The sequence below is a fragment of the Bos taurus genome, chromosome 7 (assembly GCF_002263795.3).
Source record: "Bos taurus isolate L1 Dominette 01449 registration number 42190680 breed Hereford chromosome 7, ARS-UCD2.0, whole genome shotgun sequence".
Lineage (NCBI taxonomy): Eukaryota > Metazoa > Chordata > Mammalia > Artiodactyla > Bovidae > Bos > Bos taurus.
Genome location: NC_037334.1, coordinates 56,964,701 through 56,989,712, shown reverse-complemented (window position 1 = coordinate 56,989,712; position 25,012 = coordinate 56,964,701). Strand labels below are relative to the sequence as shown.

At 41.5% G+C, this 25,012-nt stretch overlaps 1 protein-coding gene across 5 annotated transcripts in view; it reads left to right on the top strand.

Annotated features, from left to right (window-relative positions):
• PRELID2 (PRELI domain containing 2) overlaps positions 1–25,012 on the top strand; it is a 584,002-nt gene that overhangs the window by 31,549 nt on the left and 527,441 nt on the right. For 4 of the 5 annotated variants that reach the window (XR_003035643.2, XR_003035644.2, XM_003586322.6 and 1 more), the window contains one exon: positions 8,718–8,823. Coding sequence is in view for 3 of the 5 variants with exons in the window: in XM_003586322.6 (XP_003586370.3) it covers positions 8,718–8,823 (106 nt within the window). In the remaining 2 variants the exon portion in view is untranslated. Of the gene's footprint in view, positions 1–8,717; positions 8,824–10,333; positions 23,406–25,012 lie in introns of those variants that run through there. The other variant, XM_059888771.1, reaches the window with a different exon arrangement.

Below are 25,012 nucleotides of genomic sequence, written 5' to 3'. Positions count from 1 at the left end.
GGATTCAAAAAGTGGCCATGTGTTTACTTTTGTGTGACCTTAGCCAGTTCGCCTCTCTAAGCCTCAGTGTTTTTGTCTGTAAAATGGGGTTAATATTATCTATGTCCTAAGATAGATGGTGAAAATTGAAAGACGTGTATTGAAGCACTGTATTAATACAGTGCTTCTCCACAGCAGGCTATCAATAAGACAGATTGTGAAAATTAATGCTGTATTTTAAGAGGCTGAGCCACCCTGCCCTGTAATATATACCTGCTCCTGCTCCTGAGATCCACTGTTACTTACTCCCTGCTGCTGCTCATGGCTAATCACTTAGATAGCAACGCATTGGTTCCTAGAACAGGTTAAAAGAGAGCAGCTCAGGGGGAAGGACTTTAGGAGTGGTGGTTATAGAGGCCAGCAGACTGTTTGGTCTCTGTGACTGCTGGGCTGGCATTTGATATGCCATAGCAGCATGGGAGGGCTTCCCTGTGGCTCAGTGATGAAGAGTCTGACTGTAATGCAGAAGACCCAGGTTGATCCCTGAGTTGAGAAGATCCCCTGGAGGAGGGCATGGCAATCCACTGCAGCATTCTTGCCAGGAGAATTCCATGGACAGAGGAGCCTGGTGGGCTACAGTCCGTAGCGTCACACAGAGCTGGACACGAATGAAATGACTCAGCAGCAGCAGCAGCATGGGAGGAAAGGCTGGAAAGATGGAGGGTCTGGAGCTCCGAGGGCCTTCAATGCCAGCACGGGGAGGGAGGGACTCCCTGCCAGGTGGTTTATGAGGATTGAGTGCCACCTAGATGCTGATAGACTGGAAATACTTTGGAGTTTACTGGAGCTGGATTTCTTCTGTGGGCATTTACTTTCTAAGACACTGCCCCTCTTTCTGCAAATATGGTAGCAGTTTAACAGCATTATTACTACCAGTGTTAGTGTGATTAACTAACTTGTATTGAATGTTTACCATATTACCTTGAGTATTACCTTACATATTATCTTATTCACCTTTGGAACAACCTTTGAGTAGATATGATTAACCCCATTTTACAGAGGAGACGGGGCTTCAGGAACTTACCTACGTGGACGAGTCCCATTCTGTGTTAGAGAGCAGATATGAGTCCAAGCCATCTGACTGCAGGGGCCACATGCCTTATCCATGTCCTGTATAAATATACATAAATATACATGTATATATATATTTAATACACATAAAAATATAAAATATAAGCAATCTGTATAAAATTATGTGGGTTTGTGGTAAGGTTAAAAACTGCTTAGTGCTTATTGAGAACCCTGTAATTTGAATTGGGGCCCTGAGGAAGCACGGTTTTGTTGGTGGATTTGGTAAGTCTTTGGGGGGACCATGTGTCCTGGTGTGGTGGAGTGCAGGACAGTCTCTGTAGCAATGTCAGGCCCAGGGGGTTAGGAGGGCATGGGCAGGCAATCTGACCCTCAGACTCTGCTTGTCCCTTGGGCCACCCCTCTGTGTTGGTTACAGAATGTCAAAAACATCTCAGTTAGAACTGAGATGTCATCTCAAGCGTATCCATGGAACCTTTTTTTTTTTCTCATCAAAGACACTTCAATTAAATTCCCATTGTGAAAACAGTTAGGCCAGATTTGCCATACCCAGCCAGTCAGTAACTCAGGGACAGGATCTCATTACGAGCTTTTGCTTTCCTGGAAACAGCCATTTTATGGATTCCTTGCTGGTGGCTGCACACCCTGGGGATTAATTCCTGATCCATATTTCCTCTGAACTATTTCATTTTCTCCAGTTCAGAAGGAACCACATTTTTACATGACGCCCACCTCCGAGACTGATAGTATAAACTGTCAGAGGAGTTCCAGCCTTTGAGCTGTGTGCTCTCTGTTATGATTCCAGTGTGTTCTGTGTAGAATTCTGTTTGCCTGTGGACAAAGTGATAGATGAAGATGGGACTCAGGTTCTTGTGTGCTCAGTTTCTTAAGTCGTGTTTGAGTCCTTATGACCCCATGGACCAGGGTCCTCTGTCCATGGAATTCTCCAGGCAAGAATACTGGAGTGGGTTGCCATTTCCTTCTCTAGTGTGTCTTCCAGACCCAGGGATCCAACCGAGTCGCCTACATTAGCAGGCAGCTTCTTTACCACTCAGTTAGAGGTGGCAACCCACTCCAGTACTCTTGCTGGGAAAATCCCAGGGAAGGCAGAGTCTGGTGGGCTGCTGTCTATGGGGTCGCATAGAGTTGGATACGACTGAAGTGACTTAGCATAGCATATGTTTGTCCTATGAATGAGTGAGCCTCCTTTTTAAACAAGTTTCCAGATATTGGGCTAGCTTATCTGTTGGAGAAAGCAGTGGCACCCCACTCCAGTACTCTTGCCTGGAAAATCCCATGGGTGGAAGAGCCTGCTGGGCTGCCATCTATGGGGTTGCACAGAGTCGGACACGACTGAAACGACAGCAGCAGCAATAACAGCAGCTTATCTCTCAGTCAGGTAAAGGCTACCTCCTACTGACAACTACAAGTGAGCTCCTGAGACATTTGGTTCAATCTCCCTGACCAAAGTATTGAGATGTACTATAAATTTCTCCTTCTTTTGCTTCTTCCCTACTTCTTCCTTACCCTTCCTCCTCCTCTCCATTCTTCTGTTCCTAATGCATTATTGATTTCCTACCATGTGCTAGTCATTGCAATTGGAAATGATACAGTAAAGAAAAAATATATATTAGATATTGGGTTGGCTGAAAAGTTCATTTGGATTTTGCCATATCATCATGCAGAAAACCCTGAACGGACTTTTTGACCAACCCAGTCCAGCCATTTAGAAAACCGTGGCATTTTTTTTTTTAAGTTGAAACTGTACATGTCCAGTGACCCAGATATTTGACCACTAGGCAAATAGATGGGAAAACAATGGAAATAGTGACAGACTTTATTTTCTTGGGCTCCAACATCATTGTGGACAGTGATTGCAGCCATGAAATTAAAAGACACTTACTCCTTGGAAGAAAAGCTATGACAAACCTAGACAACATATTAAAAAGCAGAGAAATTACTTTGCTGACAAAGATCCGTATAGTCAAAACTATGGTTTTTATAGTAGTCATGTATGGATGTGAGAGGTGGATCATAAAGAAGGCTGAGTACCAGAGAATTGATGCTTTCCAACTGTGGTGTTGGAGGAGACTCCTGACAGTTCCTTGGACTGCAAGGAGATCAAACCAGTCAATCCTAAACAAAATCAGACCCTGCCCTGGGCTGCCCAGGTTTCCAGGTGCTCGGCCTTGAGCTGCTCTAGTTTGTTCAGCTCGGCCTCCAGCGGCTCCCGGAGGGCTGCCCACAGCTGGTGCAGATGTTTCATGGGAAAAGGGTTCATGTTGTTGAAGGCGATGTGTGTCAGCTTCCTGTGGGGAGAGTGGAGTCAGAGTCAGCGGGTGTCCTGGAAGGATTGATTGGAAGGACTGATACTGAGGCTGAAGCTCCAATATTTTGGCCATCTGATGTGAGGAGCCAACTCATTGGAAAGGACCCTTATGCTGGGAAAGTTTGAAGGCAGGAGGAGAAAGGAACGACCAAGGCTGAGATGGTTGAATGGCATCACAGGCTCAATGGACATCAGTTTGAGTAAGCTCCAGGAGATGGTGAAGGACAGGGAAGCCTGGCATGTTGTAGTCCATGGAGTCACAAAGTGTCAGACATGACTGAGCGACTGAACAATAACAGCAAAGACACTCTAGAGACACTTGTGTACATATGTAACTGGATATGTTATAAATGTTTCCTTTACAAAACTCCAAACTGATTCCATATTGTATGTCCATCTTTGGGAGAGTGGATAGATAATCTGGAGTGTTTTCAAACAATAGAACAGTATACAGCAGTGAAAACCAACAACAGCTTCATGTAACAGTGTGGGTGCATCTCCACTAAGCAAGATTTATTCTCTGTGCCTTGGTGGACAGAGACAAGGTCAGGATGTGCTTAGGAAGCTGACGGGGCAGTGTGAATTATGGAGAGCCCATGCTGGAGGCAGGAACCCCATTGGGAGGCAGTTGTGGTCCTGAAGAGACAGTGCTGTGCTAAACCCAGGCAGTAGCAGCAGCAAGAGAGAGAATGGCATGGACTGTTGAGGGACTTGAGAAGTAAAATAAACACAGTCTGGGGACTGAGTGAATGTTTGGATGGATTAGAAAAAAGAGCCATGTAACCTGTCGCTGAGATTTCTAATCTCATAGCCTGGGACGATGGTTGTCTTCTTCACTGAGATAGGGGCAGGGCTAGGGTTTTGAGCCCGTATATATGTGTCTGCATGATGGCAGGCTATGACCACAGGCAAGTTATTTAACTTCTACCACCGTTTCCTCATGTGTAAAAGAAAGAAAACATATTAAGAGTGACAACCTTAGAAGATAATACTGTGTCTGATATATAATACACAGTTTTACTGTACAGTTTTTTGAAGAGTGCATGTGACCGTAAGTATATAACATAGTGAATGGATGCAGTCATTCCTTTAGGCTGAGTAGAGACAGGCAAAGGAAAACTTGAATCATCTTCGTATCTCTTGAGTCAAACATCAGGTGCTTAAAGCTTGGGGTCAAGGAGAAAGTCATAGGACAAAAAGCACAAAGAACTGGAGTTATGTAGTGTAGGAAAAAGAAAGCCGAGAGGTGACTTAATGAGACTTTAAATGAAGGAGTTAAGTCAGAAGTTAGCATGTGCCTATGCTGAAAAGGGTTCATGGCTGCACAGAGCCTGTTAAAGACGACTGTTTATATGAAAATGATGCTTAAGGATTTATTAGTAATATTTTTGGTGATTGCCAAGTAATACATCTTTATTACAGAAAATTAGTAAAAAGAATAAAGTAAATACATAGGACCTATAATTCTAATGCCCAGAGAGTCTGTTCATATTTTAGCTCTGTCCACTTGTCTATCTGTTCATATACTCATCCATCCATCTTGCCTTTCTCTCTCTTTCTTTTTTTTTTAAAGAGCTGAAATTAAACCATAAGTTGTTGTGTAAGCTACTGTGTTTTGTGCTGGAACTTAAATGAAGGCTTACCTGGCATGAGGGATTTAGATTTGCTACGTGTATTAAGAAGAAAATTCTGATATGCTTTGTCAATGAGTTATTGAGAGAAAATACAGCAGTTCCTTCTATGAAAGTCTTAAAATATAATAGGATAAACTCTCATCTCACTGATGGCAAGGGCATGACCCTGCTTTACTGCCCTGTTATTCTCTGATATGTGGGTAAGCCTGAGAGTGCTTTTCTGAGCATTTACTTCTCCCAAAAGTGGTGGAAAGAAATATTGGTTAGAATATGATGTAAGTGAGACTTATATTAATCCCTCACCTACATTTTCCTTGCAGACTGAAGAGTACATTTCTCCCTAGAGTGTAGGACTGCTCAACTTTTCATTTTTAAATATTAAAATCACTAAAATTCTACTCTGACTTAATCTGGAACAAAGACAGGAAAGATTAATGTCACTAGGATATAGTTTTACATGGGCAAATCATTTTAAATAGGCTTAGATCTAAGAGGTGGAAGCTACTTTGCCTAGAATATTTGTGAGATTGGCTAGGATAACTGTTGTATGTATGTGAGAGAGAGGAGGAGGGAGAGATGGAGGGAGGGAGGGAGCGAGAGAGAAGTATTCTGAAGGTTTCCTTTTAGTCTGCATCGTCTAAATGTGGAGGCTACCGCTATTAGAGATTTAGAGAGATCTAATTAAGGGTTATCCTGCTTCTGCTGCTGCTGCTGCTAAGTCGCTTCAGTCGTGTCTGACTCTGTGCAACCCCATAGATGGCAGCCCACCAGGCTCCCCTGTCCCTTGGATTCTACAGGCAAGAACACTGGAGTGGGTTGCCATTTCCTTCTCTAATGCATGAAAGTGAAAAGTGAAAGTGAAGATGCTCAGTTGTATCCGACTCTTAGCAACCCCATGGACTGTAGCCTACCAGGCTCCTCCGTCCATGGGATTTTCCAGGCAAGAGTACTGGAGTGGGTTGCCATTGCCTTCTCCGAAATTAAGGGTTATAGTAAAAATAGTTACTATACCCAAATCACAGCTTTTTGATTTCATAATTTTCTTAATATGTTTCTTAGTGAATGTGTTCATATATACATATACACACACTCCCAAGTACACCTATGGGAGATGCGGCTCCCATTTCCTTTTCTTAGAGATATAAGAAAGTAGGGGCAGTACTTTTTTTAATATTTATTTTTGTTTATTTATTTGACTGCCTGGTCTTAGTTGTGACACACGAGATCTTTGAGCACAGAATGTTAGCTGCTGGACCTCCAGGGAAGTCCCTCACCTCCTTTTCTAATCAAAGATTAAAGAAGTCATTCCAGGCTTCTTTCCTATTTCTGTCTGTCTCTCGTTAGGAATGGTGGCTGCCTAACATTTAATAAGTTCTTTACTGTGTGTCAGGAGCTGTTCATGTTCCTGTTGTATGTATGTGTTTATTTATTTCTGGCACTGGTTGTAAAAGTAAGATGCTATAATTATTTCCAATTTATATGGGGAGGAAACTGACTTAAGAGAATCTAAGTAATCTACTCAAGCTGATAATTGTCTCAGACTTAATTTTAACAAGATATTTTATAGCATGGGATGAGGATATATGTATATATTTACTTCAGTCAGTTCAGTCACTCAGTTGTGTCCGATTCTTTGTGACCCCGTGAACTGCAGCACGCCAGGCCTCCCCTGTCCATCACCAACTCCTGGAGTTTACTCAAACTCACGTCCATTGAGTCGGTGATGCCATCCAACCATCTCATCCTCTGTCATCCCTTTCTCCTCCCACCTTCAATCTTTCCCAGCATCAGGGTTTTTTCCAATGAGTCAGTTCTTTGCATCATGTGGCCAAAGTATTGAAGTTTCACCTTCAGCATCAGTCATTCCAATGAATATTTAGGACTGATTTCCTTTAGGATGGACTGATTGGATCTCCTTGCAGTCCAAGGGACTCTCAAGAGTCTTCTTCAACACCACAGTTCAAAAGCATCAATTCTTCGGAGCTCAGCTTTCTTTATGGTCCAACTCTCACATCCATACATGACTACTGGAAAAACCATAGCCTTGACTAGACAGACCTTTGTTGGCAAAGTAATGTCTCTGCTTTTTAATAAGCTGTCTAGGTTGGTCATAACTTTTCTCCCACGGAGCAAGTGTCTTTTAATTTCATGGCTGCAGTCACCATCTACAGTGATTTTAGAGCCCCCCAAAATAAAGTCTGTCACTGTTTCCATTGTTTCCCCATCTGTTTGCCGTGAAGTGATGGGACTGGATGCCATGATCTTAGTTTTTTGAATGTTGAGTTCTAAGCCAACTTTTTCACTCTCTTCTTTCACTTTCATCAAGGGTCTTTTTAGTTCTTCTTTGCTTTCTGCCATAAGAGTGGTGTCATTTGCATATCTGAGGTTATTGATATTTTTCCTGGCAATCCTGATTCCAGCTTGTGCTTCATCCAGCTCAGCATTTTGCATGATATACTCTGCATATAAGTTAAATAAACAGGGTGACAATATACAGCCTTGATGTATTCCTTTCCCAGTTTGGAACCAGTCTGTTTTTCCATGTCCAGTTTTAACTGTTGCTTCTTGACCTGCATACAGATTTCTCAGGAGGCAGATCAGGTGGTCTGGTATTCCCGTCTCTTTCAGAATTTTCCACAGTTTGTAGTGATCCACACAGTCAAAGGCTTTGGCATAGTCAATAAAGCAGAGGTGGATATTTTTCTGGAACTCTGTTGCTTTTTCCATGATTCAGCGGATGTTGACAATTTGATCTCTGGTTCCTCTGCCTTTTCTAAATCCAGATTGAACATCTGGAAGTTCATGGTTCACGTACTGTTGAAGCCTGGCTTGGAGAGTTTTGAGCATTACTTTGTTAGCGTGTGAGGTGAGTCCAATTGTGTGGTAGTTTGAGCATTCTTTGGCACTGCCTTTCTTTGGGATTTGAATGAAAACTGACCTTTTCCAGTCCTGCAAACACTCCTGAGTTTTCCAAATTTTCTGGCATTTTGAGTGCAGCACTTTCACAGCATCATCTTTCAGGATTTGAAATAGTTCAACTGGAATTCCATCACCTCCACTAGCTTTGTTTGTAGTATTGCTTCCTAAGGCCCACTTGACTTCGCATTCCAGAGTATATTTACTTAGAATCAGTCAAATTTATTGTAGTAGAGATTCTTAAAGCTTTTTGACTGTCCTATCACATTTTAATCATTAAATGTTTGTTAGGTATAAATAAAACTTGTGTTTTATGTAGGTTTTATAACCAGAATAATGTGCCCATTTATTTTCTCTTCTTTCCAGCTTTATTGAGATGCAATTGGAATGTGATATTGTGTAAGTTTAAGATGTATGGTGTAATGATTTGAAATATGTATATATTACAAAATAATCACAATAAGGTTAGTTAACACATCCATTACCTCACATAGTGACAGTTTTTTTGTGCATGGTGAAGACTTTAAAGATATACTGTCTTAGCGATTTGAAATGAATAGTTTTTAATTTGAGTATAATACATTGCTTATGTTATATAAACTAGAAGTCTCTTTTTAAGAAGATCTTTTGTCCTAATAGGCAATTATTGAATTACTATGGATATTATTTTGTGTTGATTATAAATGGTAATTATGCTGTTGGAAATCCCTGTAATTTAAATATTCAAATATAGAAATGACACCAAGGGTGTATATTTTTGTTTTTTGCAGGACAGAGTTCATTCAGAAAGGCAGGATTTCAATCACAGGGGCTGGTTTTCTCAACTGCGTTTTGGAGTCTTTTGCTAGGTCATTTTTAAGACAGGGTGTCCAGAAGGTAAGCGTCCTTTCACTCTTAATCAATATTAATTTTAAGAAATTATGGAGTTTCCCATTGGATTCTTGAACAAGATTCTTGAACAGACGTAACAAGAAAAAATATAGTTAATAAACAAATATATACAAAGATAATTACCCTCACTAATTATTACATGAATCCAAATCAAAGTGAAACCAAAGTGCCATTTGTGTCTCATTAAATTAAAAATAGGCCAATGAAGAATATGTAATAATATGGGAATACTTACAGTCTAATGAAGAGAAATAAATCAAAGTGAATAATTATGTTTACAGTATATATAATATGATGACAACTGTTTAGTAAAAATGACAATAATACCTAATATTTATGGGGTGCTTCCCATGTGTTGGGCTTCCCTGGTGGCTCAGAGGTTAAAGCGTCTGCCTGCAAGGCAGGAGACCCGGGTTCAATCCCTGGGTTGGGAAGATCCCCTGGAGAAGGAAATGTCAACCCACTCCAGTATTCTTGCCTGGAGAATCCCATGGACGGAGGAGCCTGGTAGGTTACAGTCCACGGGGTTGCAAAGAGTCAGACAGGACTGAAGCGACTTCACTTCACTTCACTTCCCATGTGCTACTCACTAAAAAGAATATTTAATCATTAATTCACTTAATGCTCGCAAATTTTGGAAATAGCTGTTATTCTTGTCCTGATGTTGTGGATGAAGAAGACGTACCTCTGGAGCTCCTGATTATCTTTTATTATGGTTTTCAACCCCTGTACTTGTGGGAGCTTAGGTGTCCATGAATGGTGTTCAGAGGCCACCCTGGAGTTCTGTGGTCCTGTTACCTTGTTCTAAGTAGAACAATTCTGTTTTTAATTTTTTTGGTTCATTTACAATGTTGTATTCATGTATTATATTTTAATTTTTGGCCACACCCTGCTGCGTGTGGGATCTCAGTTCCCCAGCCAGGGATTGAACCCATACCCCCTGCATTGGAAGGCAAAATCTTAACCAGTGGACCACCAGGGAAGTCCCAAACTATTCTGTTTTTCACCTGTTTTGTATAGCATTACATCTAAGATTGCTATATCCTATTTTCTTGCCTAGGAAAGTCCATTTCTCATGCACCTTTACATGCCTACTGCAAGTGTAAATAGTTTAGAATTGTTTTATTATTATTTAGCCCACCAGGCTCCTCTTTCCATGAAATTTTCCAGGCAAGGATATTGGGGTGGGTAGTTATTCCCTCCTCCAGGGAATCTTCCCGACCCAGGGATCGAACCTGGGTCTCCTGCATTGCAAGTGGACTCTGCCATCTGAGCCACCAGGGAAGCCCTTATTATATTAAAAATTGTTTAATTGTCATTATTATTGTTATTAATTATGATGACGGACATAATTACTTATTTCCATGGTTTGCTCAGGTCCGATGCATATGTTACCTAGTTTTGTTTTTGGGGCAGACTTAATGGCTGGTCTACAGATCTATCATTATGACCCCAGAGAATTTCTGGGTAATGAACCTTTGTTTTTGTCTTGCAGATCTAGGTTCAGTAATGAACCTGGACCACAACGTGTTAGTCTGAGAGGCTGAGGGTGATGAATGAGTATTTGGTACTGTACTGTACTGCACAGACATACTGTTGAGATTAATGATGTGTTCCTGACCCTGGTGAGCACATGGCCAGACTAGCCCTGCCTTTTTAAGCCTGGGCTTGAAGCAGGTATTTGAGCTTCTGGAAGGGCTGTTGTGATTATTATGACATTATGGCATTTTGGCAGACATTATGGCAGATTTTTCCTGCTATACTGCAAAATAATGCATTTGTAAACAGCCCCATGTTCTGCAAAATTGCTGTCTAAGAATAATAGTGCTGATGAGAAAAATAACTTTGTTGCCGTGTCCCTGACTGAGTTGACTTCTTGGACATTGTTTAGATTAGAAGTGGCAGACTTTTTCTGTAAAGTGCATGTGTGCTGAGTCATGTCCAACTCTATGCGACCCTACGCACTATAGCCTGCCAAGCTCCTCTGGCCATGGAATTTTCCAGGCAAGAAGACTAGAGTGGGTCACCTTTTCCTAATTCATTTCTGTAAAGAGTCAGATAGGCAACATGTTAAGACTTTATGGGCCAAGAGACAACATCAAAATACTGTGTAGGTGCTTTGTAACAAGAGAAATAAATTTGCACATATTTTTAATTGAAAAAATTAAAATATAATGATAGTAATTGAGTATAGTTTTTATAATACAAGTCTACTAAGCATATAATTCTTTAAAAAATGGAATTATTTTTGGGGAGAGATAATGTTTACCTGTTCAGTTCAGTCGCTCAGTAGTGTCTGACTCTTTGCGACCCCTTGGATCGCAGCATGCCAGGCTTCCCTGTCCAACACCAACTCCCGGAGCTTACTCAAACTCATGTCTGTCGAGTCAGTGATGCCATACAACCATCGCATCCTCTGTTGTCCCTTTCTCCTCCTGCATTCAATCTTTCCCAGCATCAGGGTCTTTTCCAGTGAGCCAGTTCTTCGCTTCAAAGTATTGGAGTTTCAGTTTCAGCATCAGTCCTTCCAATGAATATTTAAGATTGATTTCCTTTAGAATTGACTGGTTGGATCTTCTTGCTATCCAAGGGACTCTCAAGAGTCTTCTTCAACACCACAATTCAAAAGCATCAATTCTTCGGAGCTCAGCTTTCTTTATAGTCCAACTCTCACATCCATACATGACTACTGGAAAACCATAGCTTTAACTAGATGGACATTGATGGCAAAGTAATGTCTCTGCTTTTTAATATGCTGTCTAGGTTTGTCTTGGCTTTTCTTCCAAGGAGCAAGCGTCTTTTAATTTCATGGCTGCAATCACCATTTGCAGTGATTTTAGAGCCCAAGAAAATAAAGTCTCTCACTGTTTCCATTGTTTCCCCATCTATTTGCCATGAAATGATGGGACCAGTTTTTCACTCTCCTTTTTCACCTTCGTCAAGTGGCTCTTTAGCTCTTCTTTGCTTTCTGCCGTAAGGGTGGTGTCATCTGCATATCTGAGGTTATTGATATTTCTCCCAGCAATCTTGATTCCAGTTTGTGCTTTATCCAGCCTGGCATTTCGCACAATGTACTCTGCATATATGGAGAAGGAAACGGCAACCCACTCCAGTAATTGTGCCTAGAGAATTCCATGGACAGAGGAGCCTGGCAGGCTACAGTCCATGGGGTTGCAAAGAGTCAGGCATGACTGAGCAACTCACTCACTCTGCATGTAAGTTAAATAAGCAGGGTGACAATATACAGCCTTGACATACTCCTTTCTCGATTTGGAACCAGTATGTTTATCTGAGTTGAGGTTAAAAATTAGTGTTCCCTACAATGATATTGGTTGCAAATGTTCATTTATAAAAACCATTCTTACTTTTGTGGACCATGCAAGCACAGGTCATGACTGGCTTTGGCCTGTGGGCTATAGTTTACCAGCCCTTGCTATAGATAAATAAATATTGTTTGGTTATTCTAAGTGGGTCTCTATTTGACCCACCCATAATTCTGAGCCTATTAAAAACCTAATCATACAGTGAGGAGGGTGAAAAGGTTGGCTTAAAACTCAACATTCAGAAAACAAAGATCATGACATCTGGTCCCATCACTTCATGGCAAATAGATGGGGAAACAGTGACAGACTATTTTTTTTGGCTCCAAAATCACTATAGATGGTGACTGCAGCCATGAAATTAAAAGATGCTTGCTCCTTGGAAGAAAAGCTAAGACCAACTTAGACAGCATATTAAAAAGCAGAGACATTACTTTGCCAGCAAAGTTCCATATAGTCAAAGCTATGGTTTTTCCAGTAGTCATGTATGGATGTGAGATTTGGGCTATAAAGAAGGCTGAGCTCCGAAGAATTAATGCTTTTGAATTGTGGTGTTGAAGAAGACTCTTGAGAGTCCCTTGGACTGCAAGGAGATCCAACCAGTCAATCCTACAGGAAATCAGTCCTGAATATTCATTGGAAGGACTGATGCTGAAACTGAAACTGAAACTCCAATACTTTGGCCACCTGATGCAAACAACTGACTCATTGGAAAAGACCCTGATGCTAGGAAAGATTGAATGCAGGAGGAGAAGGGGACAACAGAGGATGTGATGGTTAGATGGCATCACTAACTTGATGGACATGAGTTTGAGCAAGCTTTGGGAGTTGGTGATGGACCAGGAAACCTGGCATGCTGCAGTCCATGGGGTCCCAGAGTCGGATACAACTGAGCAACTAAACTGACTGATACAGTGATTGCATATATTGTAATCCTGTGAGACACATAAAGTAGACATTATTATCCCCACTTTATTGATGAGAATTATCTTGAGATAAGTGCACCTAGCATGTAGGTGGCTGCTTCCCCATGTTCCTTAATTTTGCATATATATGTGTGTGTGTGTGTGTGTGTGTGTGTGTGTGTGTGTGTGTGTGTGTGTGTATTGAGCACCTGTTTTGTGGCAGAAACTGTGTTGAGTGTGGGTTAAATGAACTTACTCAAGGTCACAGAACTAGCAAAGGGTGGAGTGTGCTGTGCTTAGTTGATCAGTCATGTCCAACTCTTTGAGACCCCATGGACTGTGGCCCACCAGGCTCCTCTGTCCATGGAATTTTCCAGGCAGAAATTCTGGAGCAGGTGGCCATTTCCTCCTCCAGGGGATCTTCCCAACCCAGGGATCGAACCCGTGTCTCAGGCATCTCCTTCATTGGCAGGCAGACTGTTTACCACTGCACCACCTGACTGGGACTCAAATTTCCATCTTGTATCAACAAGTCTTACCCCTTGCCACTTACTATATAAGATGTGTTCAGATGAATGGAGCAGAATTTGGCCTCCTCAGCACTGTGTTGTGTATTAGATGAATTTGTGTTGTTGTCCTATTCCCTGTGTATTTATTAGAGCTCCTTGGTTTTGAATAACAGAAACTTATGTTAGGCTAGCTCAGTATCGATCAACAAGGGTGGTGAGGCTGGCAGGCTTCAGAATGGTCTGCATTGGAACTGAGAGCTGCCAGGAACCAGGTAATGTTCCTTCTTTAGGTCTTGCCTTTAAGTCTATTCATCTGTTTGATTCTCTTCCTTTGTAGTCTGGCTTTCTCTCCTTCACAGGCTGTATAGGGTGACATGGGCCTCCACAGTCCAAGTGTACCACTTATGTAGGTTTCTGGCTTACTAGAAAGGCTATCTGCTTATTTCTTCATTTCCAGATTCTCTGGAAGAGATTCTCATTGGCCTTCCATGGGTCATGCATGGCCAGGAGGGTAGAAGCCAGGTTGTATAATTATGGCTAATCCTCTGTCATGACTACATGGATCATGGTTGGAGAGTCATTTCCCAGGGAAAGCGATGGTAGAATACGTGAATACTCCCAAGGCTTCTGCCATTTGATGGCAGTGCTCACAGTAGTAGTAGACACTTGGCAGAACGACTGTTTTATTCACCTTAAACCCAGTCCTCCCTGACCATTATACCTTGGCCAGTGCTTAATGCATTTGTATGTAAATGAGTGAAAAGGCAATAGAATGCATTGGGAGGTCCACAGCTGACTTCTGAACTGTTATCTAGAAGTCAAGTGACTTTAAATTTTTAAAGTGAGGAACCAAGTGGTTCCTCTGAATTCCCTCTCATTATGCCCAAAAGTAAAAATGTATTTTTCCTGCTAGCTTTTGCCTTTTCAGAGTTTTTTAAAGAGGTTTAGTTTAATTAGTTAGCTTTTCAGTTCTAATATCCAAGTAGTGATGTTTTCCGGTAACAGCCTGACTTCCTGATAAACCTTCACAGCTGAGCCAGCATAAGAGGCTTCTGTAGAAATCATCATTAAAGTGTTTTCAGATCAGATCAGTCGCTCAGTCATGTCCGACTCTTTGCGACCCCATTAATCGCAGCATGCCAGGCCTCCCTGTCCCTCACCAACTCCCGGAGTTCACTCAGACTCACGTCCATCGAGTCAGTGATGCCATCCAGCCATCTCATCCTCTGTTGTCCCCTTCTCCTCCTGCCCCCAATCCCTCCCAGCATCAGTCTTCTCCAATGAGTCAACTCTTCGCATGAGGTGGCCAAAGTACTGGAGTTTCAGCTTTAGCATCATTCCTTCCAAAGAAATCCCAGGGCTGATCTCCTTCAGAATGGACTGGTTGGATCTCCTTGCAGTCCAAGGGACTCTCAAGAGTCTTCTCCAACACCACAGTTCAAAAGCATCAATTCTTTGGCGCTCAGCCTTCTTCACAGTCCAACTCTCACATCCATACATGACCACAGGAAAAACCTTAGCCTTGACTAGACGAACCTTTGTTGGCAAAGTAATGTCTCTGCTTTTGAATATGCTATCTAGGTTGGTCATAACTTTCCTTCCAAGGAGTAAGCATCTTTTAATTTCATGGCTGCAGTCACCATCTGTAGTGATTTTGGAGCCCAGAAAAATAAAGTCTGACACTGTTTCCACTGTTTCCCCATCTATTTCCCATGAAGTGGTGGGACCGGATGCCATGATCTTCGTTTTCTGAATGTTGAGCTTTAAGCCAACTTTTTCACTCTCCACTTTCACTTTCATCAAGAGGCTTTTGAGTTCCTCTTCACTTTCTGCCATAAGGGTGGTGTCATCTGCATATCTGAGGTTATTGATATTTCTCCCGGCAATCTTGATTCCAGCTTGTGTTTCTTCCAGTCCAGCGTTTCTCATGATGTACTCTGCATATAAGTTAAATAAACAGGGTGACAATATACAGCCTTGACGAACTCCTTTTCCTATTTGGAACCAGTCTGTTGTTCCATGTCCAGGTCTAACTGTTGCTTCCTGACCTGCATACAGATTTCTCAAGAGGCAGATCAGGTGGTCTGGTATTCCCATCTCTTGAAGAACTTTCCACAGTTTATTGTGATCCACACAGTCAAAGGCTTTGGCGTAGTCATTAAGCAGAAATAGATGTTTTTCTAGAACTCTCTTGCTTTTTCCATCATCCAGCGGATGTTCGCAATTTGATCTCTGATTACTCTGCCTTTTCTAAAACCAGCTTGAACATCAGGAAGTTCACGGTTCACATATTGCTGAAGCCTGGCTTGGAGAATTTTGAGCATTACTTTACTAGCGTGTGAGATGAGTGCAATTGTGCGGTAGTTTGAGCATTCTTTGGCATTGCCTTTGGGATTGGAATGAAAACTGACCTTTTCCAGTCCTGTGGCCACTGCTGAGTTTTCCAAATTTGCTGGCATATTGAGTGCAGCACTTTCACAGCATCATCTTTCAGGATTTGGAATAGCTCAACTGGAATTCCATCACCTCCACTAGCTTTGTTTGTAGTGATGCTTTCTAAGGCCCGCTTAACTTCGCATTCCAGGATGTCTGGCTCTAGGTCAGTGATCACACCATCGTGATTATCTGGGTCGTGAAGATCTTTTTTGTACAGTTCTTCTGTGTATTCTTGCCATCTCTTCTTAATATCTTCTGCTTCTGTTAGGTCCATACCATTTCTGTCCTTTATGGAGCTCATCTTTGCATGAAATGTTCCTTTGGTATCTCTGATTTTCTTGAAGAGTTCCCTAGTCTTTCCCATTCTGTTGTTTTCCTCTTGTTTCTTTGCACTGATCACTGAAGAAGGCTTTCTTATCTCTTCTTGCTATTCTTTGGAACTCTGCATTCAGATGTTTATATCTTTCCTTTTCTCCTTTGCTTTTCGCTTCTGTTCTTTTCACAGCTATTTGTAAGGCCTCCCCAGACAGCCATTTTGCCTTTTTGCATTTCTTTTCTGTGGGAATGATCTCGATCCCTGTCTCCTGTACAATGTCATGAACCTCAGTCCATAGTTCATCAGGCACTCTATCTATCAGATCTAGGCCCTTAAATCTATTTCTCACTCCCACTGTATAATCGTAAGGGATTTGATTTAGGTCATACCTGAATGGTCTAGTGGTTTTCCCTACTTTCTTAGAGTGTTTTAGGTAACTAATTTTCCCTTTAGAACTGTATTCCTGAGGCTGTTTCGTGGTGGTGTTTCCAAATTGGTTGTATGGACTCCCAGTTGGACCCTAGCTTGTTGGAAATCCCCTGCCTCAGTGGTGAAGGGTCTTTTTCCATTTGGATTCACACAGCCAATAACAAAACTGATGCTGAGACTGAAACAGCACAAACTCTTTGATGGCCAGAGAATGGAGAAGCGGGAAATTAGTTCACAGTCAACTTCTGGGAGTGGAGGGTGATCAAAGCAAGATTTTTAAAGGCAGGGTTAATGGTAGAGGGAGCATATGCATTGGTTTTTCTGGAAAAGGTGGGTTTCCTCCTGCAGCTGGGTGTCACTTCTTTTTCTCCCTTCTGTGTCTGGTGATCCCTGTCATGGCGCTTAGCAGGTGTGTTGCTGAGCATGCTGATGTTGCCATGAGCATGTCACGAGGCTCGGGGTCTGCTGGAGGGCTGGTCTTCTGCCATCTTGGGTTTGGCTGATTCTAACCAATTCTGTTGGCCTCTTGTTTTTCTGTTCTGGTGGTTTCCTGTAAGACAAAGATAGCATTTATCTTTCTTCAAGGAAGAGGGTTGGTTAGAGCTTAAGGCTAGCAGACATAGTAACAGTGATGAAGGTGGGACTTTTTTTTCTCCAGAAAGAGAAAAACTAGGTGCTCATGAAGTATATATCTCTGTGTATAGAAATTAAAACCTAGTACTAGATATGCACCCCTAAGGTGAGGTCTCTTTTTTTTTTTCTTTCTGCCTCTGGGCACTTGTTTGATTGCTTTTCCCTCTTCCCTTCACCACCTTGAGATCTGCAATTGGGGGGTGCCTTTCTGACACAAATGCTGCTGTGAACACAGGCAAGTGATTATTTGTTCAAATCTCTGCTTTTAGTTCTTTGCCGGAGTGTATAGTAATTCTGGGTTTAATTTGTCAAGAAACTGCTTGAAAGTTTCTTTTTGAGGTAGCAGTCTATCTTTATCCATGACAGCAGTAGCCTGCACCATTACTGTGTGTTTTTCTCAGGAAAGTGAGTGCTCTTTATGCTACACTCTTGGCCGATGACACTAGCAAGCATGCCATGCAGGTACTTTCTTCATTCTGGAGGGCGCGCACCTGTCTCTTGACTCTGCCATTGTTTCTGTCTCTTCGCGCTGATTTCATGTTCTGGTGGAGAATTTTGGCCCAGGATGGCCAACAGAGTATGGGCCGGAAGTGTTGAAAAAGTGCCATGGACAGGCAGTATGCTGCATGCCAAATACATATGCCTCCAGGGAAGCAAGCACACTCAAAACACTAAGGAAACAGAAAAATCTGAGGGAAAATAGGGGTTGGTGGAAATCTGGGACACTTGTAAGTCTTCATACACATTTCTGCTCCCTAGGGGAATGGCCAGCAACTGTAACAGAGAGCTGAAAGTAACCCAGGCCAGTCAAGTTCAACCTCAGGAATCCTCAGAACAGGAAGCAGAGATAAGGATATTCCCTGGGGCAGGCATGGCTCTGCAGGTGATCCTCAGCCCTGAGAAGGCATCCCTCCACCAGTGTTGCTCAGTCTTCATTCTATTGTCAGCCCCAACTAATCCTTTTTAGGCATTTTTTTCCTAGTTGTCCCTCACTTCAGGAAATATTACTACCATAGGTATCCTAATGATCTGTGTATGTACTGTATTATATCTTTGCTGGATACTTAATAAGTGTAAGATATTTTTTATTCACTCCCATGAACAAATTATTTCAGTGTTGTCCCCATTGAGAAAGCATACTTTGTACTGCAATGAGTGTAACTATCTTTTGTAGTTTTTGCCTCCATCTCTCCAAATCAAAACAAAACAATCACCAATTATCCCCCACTCCCACCCCTGCAACGCCCCCTCCCCACAAACCCCTCCAATTCCAAACGAAAATCAAAGGGACTTTTCAGTGAGCTCCCACGTGGTTCTTGTAAATCACACTCTTTTCTGGGAGAGGCGCAGGAGATAATACAGGAGATGACAGTCTTGTCATGCACGTGTTCTTTTTTGGCCCAGTTGTCCGAGTACTTTAGGATGATACAAGTGCTGTGAAACGCAGGGCCTTCATTATGCACCCGCACAGAGGTGGTTTTTCTTTTTTTTAAGTTTGTGAAATACATTTTCACTGCGTGATAAAATAATTAGTTATTTGAGCCACTGTCCTGGCAAGGCCCCATTATTGGTTCCATCATTATTCTTATTGTGTTGATGGGAAGGCTGAAGCAGAGAGAGGTAGAATTCAAAAGCCTATGAAATATTTGCCACTGAAACAATGTGGGCAAGTCAAACGATTTGTGCGTCATTTTGAAGAAGGTCTGGACTAGGCATGCTACAGCTGAAAAGATCTGAATATGTGGCTTCCTCAGGGTGTGAGCTTATTTGAGCCTTACAAAATCCATTTCAGTAGTGGAAGATAATTCTCTGAGACCACAGATACTGTTCTATACTGTATACACTGGTGTGTATATATATATATTTTGTTTTATATATGGATACATACACAATCTATATATACACACACACTATACACTGTACACTATGTGGATGTGGTTAGTCACTCAGCCCTGTCCGACTCTGCAGCCCCATGGACTGTAGCCCACCAACCTTTTCTGTCCATGGAATTTTCCAGGCAAGAATACTGGAGCAGGTTGCCATTTCCTACTCCAGGGGATCTTCCCAACCCAGGAATTGAACTTGCATCTCTTTTGTCTCCTGCATTGGTAGACGGATTCTTTACCACTTGTGCCACCTGGGAAGCCCATTGTATACTATATATATGTGTGTATGTATATATATATACGTGTGTGTGTGTGTATACACACACACACACACATATATACAGATACAAACCACACGTGTGTGTGTGGTATGTATATAGTATAGTATACTGAGGTACTATATATGCAGTCCAGATGGGCATTTGAAAAGTCATTTCAGTGATTTGTATGTACAGTTAAGGTCTCTTTGGTACCTATTGGAAATAGATAATTGGTGAGGGTCAGCTGCACCCTCACAGTTGTTCTACCAGCTTATAAAAAAGTTCTGTAATACGTGCAGACTTTGTTAATCATTTACAAGTAAGCTCAAAGTAACTTTACCTGTTCTGTAAGTTTTATTACATCTCTGTCCTTCTGGGTGCTTCGTTCCCTGAAGAAGGAGCTGATGATATTCCTAAGGCAAGATTCAGCTGGTTTACAGATAATATCAGGTAGCCAGAATCTTTAATCCAGTGTCTGGCTACAGGGCCATTTAGACATAAACTGTGGGTGCCATCCCTAAGGTTGGCTGGTGCTAAATAGTCTCAAATCCTCATTGCAACGTTGAGTGTGTCTCTAGAATTTTGAGCTAATCCCCACATCTCAAGTTCTATTAATTGAGTTAATGAAGTCCGTTTCTAACATCCATCATGCTAGTTAGTAAGCCACTAATGTTAACAGTAAAAATTCACAGTTGTGACATTTCTTTTGCTAATTATCAAAGCCTCTGGTGTTTTCAGATAAAGGTAACTGAGGTTTCTGTAGAGTGAGACTGCTGATTAGAACACTTATAGCCAACGCCTGGAGGGTGAAGCCTGTGTTAGGGTAACTTACTACCTGGTATGCAACTTGAATAACACGTGCACCATAATATTATGCTGCACATGCTGGAATATTTTGAAGCAATTATAGACATCCTAATAATCGTTTTCTGGATGCCAACTCCTGAACTAAAAACCTAGTATGTTCTGCCTTTAGAAAGATTATTTGGTGTGAAACAAGGTTTTGCCTGTGTGTGTAACAAATGTTAAGCTTTGGAGAATTGCCCCTTAGTAAATGGTTTCCTCATTTCTCAGATGTCACATTTGACATCTTGGATGTTCAGTTTTCTCACCTCTAAAATGGAGTGATAACAGTCCTACACGGGGTTGTTTCAAGGTTTGAGTGCATACATATGAAACATACCTGCCACATAGAAAAGCTTACATAATTACTAGCATTAAGAGAAATTCTCTGGTAAGAGGTATATTTTCATAAGTAAATAGCCTTTTACATATCTTGTAGAATTTTATTTACTTGTTTTTGCTGCACTGGATGTTCATTTTGGGCATGGGCTTTCTCAAGTTGCAGCGAGTGGAGGCTGCTCTCTTTTGCAGTTCAGGGCTCCTCCTCGCGGTGGCGTCTTTTGTTGGAGAGCCTGGGCTGTAGGGCCTGCACGGCTGGCTAGTTACAGCTCTCGGGTGCTAGAGCACGAGCTGAGTTGTGGTGCACCGACTTAGTTGCTTCACAGCGTGTGAAACCTTCCCAGACTAGGGATCGAACCTGTGTCCCCTGCATTGGCAAGTAGACACCTATCCACTGGACCACCAGGAAAGTCTTTAAATATTTATCCAAACAAAAATTTTAGATAGCAGCAGTATGGGTAAGGTTTTGTTTCTTTAAATACTATTTTGCAATCATTTTTTTGGTATGTAAATTTATTTATTTTTTTATGGTAAACTCCCAGGAAAGTTCTTCATTATGTGTGTCTTCATTTGAGTTTTTAATGTTTTTATTTTATAATGGAGTATAGTTGATTTACAATGTTGTGTTAGTTTCAAGTATACAGCAAAGTGATTCAGTTACTCATTGCAAGGTTGTGATTTCTCTTCTTCAAATTCTTTTCCCTTTTAGTTATTACAGAATATTGAATAGAGTTCCCTGTGCTATTCAGTTGGTCCTTGTTGGTTATCTATTTTATTTTATTTATCTTTATTATTTTAATTGGAGAATAATTACTTTACAATATTGTGATGGTTTTTGCCATATGTCAATGTGAATCAGCCTCAGGTATACACGTGGCCCACCCCCCCGCCCCCCAACCTTTCTCCCCACCCGATCCTTCTGGGTTGTCGCAGAGCACCAGCTTTCAGTTCCCTGGTTCATGCATCAAACTTGCACTGGTCATTGTTTTACATATGGTAATGCACATATTTCAATGGTATTAAAATTCATAATTATATTTCTCAGTGTATCTACGTTTAACTTTTGATATGGATCCTTCCATATGTCTTTGTGTATATTTACATATGTATGTATATGTATTTTTTTGAAAAACAAAATTGAGATTATTCTGACCTTGGACATACTGTGAACATTTCTCTATGTCATGACACATTTTCCATATTCTTTGAAACCATGATTTTTGATGCTTTCATAATATGTCACTGGCATAATAGCCCTTATTGTTGATTTCTGTTTTTTTCCAGTATTGTTAATAATATTGTAATGAATCCATAAATGTAAATGCTTGTATTTATTTCTGGTCACTTTCTATGCTAACAAGTGTGCACAACTTAAAGACTTTTGATGTGTATCACCAATTTGCTTCCAGAAGAACTCTGCCTATTTTTAGCTTCCACTATGAGCTGGCTCTGGGTATTATCAGTTTTCTTTCTGTATGACTTGAATGAAGGACAACCTCTTAAAAGTTCCATTTGTTAGTAGGAAAGCAGGGCTAATTGGTCCACCCTCATAGGACTGTTGTGAAGAAGAAATGAAATGGTCAGCTCCAGGCTTTTAATTCTTACTCTAAAGACAGTGAGAGCTAATGCTTCTGTCATTAACTAGTTGTGTGACCTCAGTTCTCCTCCAAGGTTTGAACTGTGTCTTTGGGTGAGTTGCCCTGAACTGCTCAATTCCTATCCACACATGCATGGTAGTCACAGTCCTAACAATGAATGACCATTTCCAAACCCAATAATGATTCCAAGATAGAAGAGAGCAAATAAAACTGTCATTCTAAAGTATAAACTAACAAATAAAACATAAGAACACTAGTGTAATGTTCTGCTGACTATATGGAAGACATGTATTTCCCACTTGGTTATGTGAATTCTTTTAAGATTCTTTGCATTATTGGAATCACTTGAAGAACAGATGAAATATATTCTGTCCATCTAATTTCCCAGCTTTCAATTTAAATCTGTTGATAATACTTTTTAATCCCATTCTTGAGCACTCAGATAGATTGATTTACTTGATATTTATTCATTAGATGGTGTGAGAATACTACCAGGATTCTGATTTTTAACAACTTATTTCTAGATCAGTTAAATAATGGTAACTGCACTCTCCTTGTATACCCCACTCCCCACCAACTCCTCTCAGCCTGCTCTTACCTTTGGTGTTTTAGTTCCAAGAAATGTAACCTTCTCAGTGAAAACATCTTAGTGAAAATGAGTATTCTGTCAGCGATGCAGTTTTTGTTCCCTCTACAGAATTTAAATCCATGCCTCTACCTTGACTGTGAGACTAAGGAATTCAGAAATCCCTCCACGGCTCATTTGAATTCACTGGGGTTGTAATAGACTACTCAGTGGTAAAGCTTTTGGGAATCCCTTGAATCAGCCAGCTGGAATTCTGGGGTTTTACTGTCTATGAAACTAAATGAAACCTGGGAAGTTAAGCTGTTTCCTGAAATGTTACAAAGTGGGTTCCTGAGCTCAGGATGCTTCACTGTGTCATTATTTGCATAGTGATTGGAAGTCATGTCTCTGCACAATGCAGCATGGAGCCCAAGGGCCAGGAATCAGGAACCTGGGCTCCAGCCCTGCCTTGACTGCTCTTTCTTGGCCACAGTGCTTGGACTAGTTCCTCTGAACTTCACTATTATATATATATATATATATATTTTTTTTTTTTTTGTAAAATCAGGGATGAGATTAGGAGGTTGTTTTCAATTCTGACATTGTATATGTCTGGTCTCCCTGGTAGCTCAGATGGTAAAGTTTCTCAACCTGCAGTGCAAGAGACCTGGGTTTGATCCCCGGATCAGGAATATCCCTTGGAGAAGGGAATGGCAACCCACTCCAGTATTCTTGCCTGGAGAATTTCATGGACAGACCATGGGGTCACAAAGAGTTGGACACACCTGAGTGATTAACACTTTCACACTTCCTTTTCCCCCCAGTGTGTAAATACCAAGAATTTAAAATTTGTCTGACAAATAGTCCTGAAGTCTGCATAAAAATTCATGAGTTGAAGCCAAGTAGAGATCCAAAGAAATGGCAACCCACTCCAGTGTTCTTGCCTGGAGAATCCCAGAGATGGTGGAGCCTGGTTGTCCGCTGTCTATGGGGTCGCACAGAGTCGGACACGACTGAAGCGACTTAGCAGCAGCAGCAGCAGAGATCCAAGAACATCAGAGATGATTCATGCAGTGAGTAGACAGTCAAGGGTTGAGGTGACAGCAATAAAATATTTACAGATAAAACACTTTTTATTTTTTTTTAACATTTTTATTTATTGATTTATTTTTGGCTGTGCTGGGTCTTCCTTGCTGCACAGGCTTTCCTGTAGTTGTGAGCAGGGGCTGCTGGTGCGTGGACAATCACTGAGTGGCTTCTCTTGTTGCTGAGCACAGGCTCTAGGGTACACAGGCCTCAGTATGCGGCATGTGGGCTCAGCAGTTGCAGCTCCAGAGCTCTAGAGCGCAGGCTCAATTGTTGGAGTGCACAGACTCAGTTGTTCTGCAGCATGTGGGATCTTCTTGGACCAGGGATCGAACCCGTGTCTCCTGCGTGACAGGCAGATTCTTTACCACTGAGCCACCAGGGAAGCCCTGAAAATAAGGCACTTTTTAGAAATACTAATTAGCAAGAGAGGGTGGTAAGCTTGTGGTAGGGATGTTGCAATGTCATTTTATAATTTTATTCATGTGAGCTAAATGCACTGCATATTATAAATATTTATCTTTTTGAGAATATTTATTTATTTGGTTGTGTCAGGTCTTAGTTGCAGCATGAAGACGTTTGTTGTGTGTGTTATCTGGGATCGTTGGTTGCAGTGCATGGACTCTTTAGTTGTGGCACACTCGCTCAGTAGTTGCAGCGCTTGGGTTTAATTGCTGTACAGCTTGTGGGATCTTAGTTCCCTATCCAGGGATCAGTCTCATGTCCCCTGCATTGCAAGGCAGATTCTTAAACCACTGGACCCCCAGGAAAGTCCCCTTGTCTTTGAGTATTGGTATCCAGTGATAGTTATGCTGGCTTATGTTCAGTCCATGCCTCTATAAACACAGACTTTTCTGGAAAATTTGGAGAAAGCCAGATACAATACTAATACTAGTAACTGTAATTAGTTGAGTGTTCACCAGGAAGCAGGTCGTGCCCTGTCTTATGAACATTGAGTTCTCCCAATAATCCTCTAAGAGAGAGATGTTGTTATTGCCAGTTATCCATTTTACAGATGAAGGAACAGAGGCACATGGAGATTAAATTAC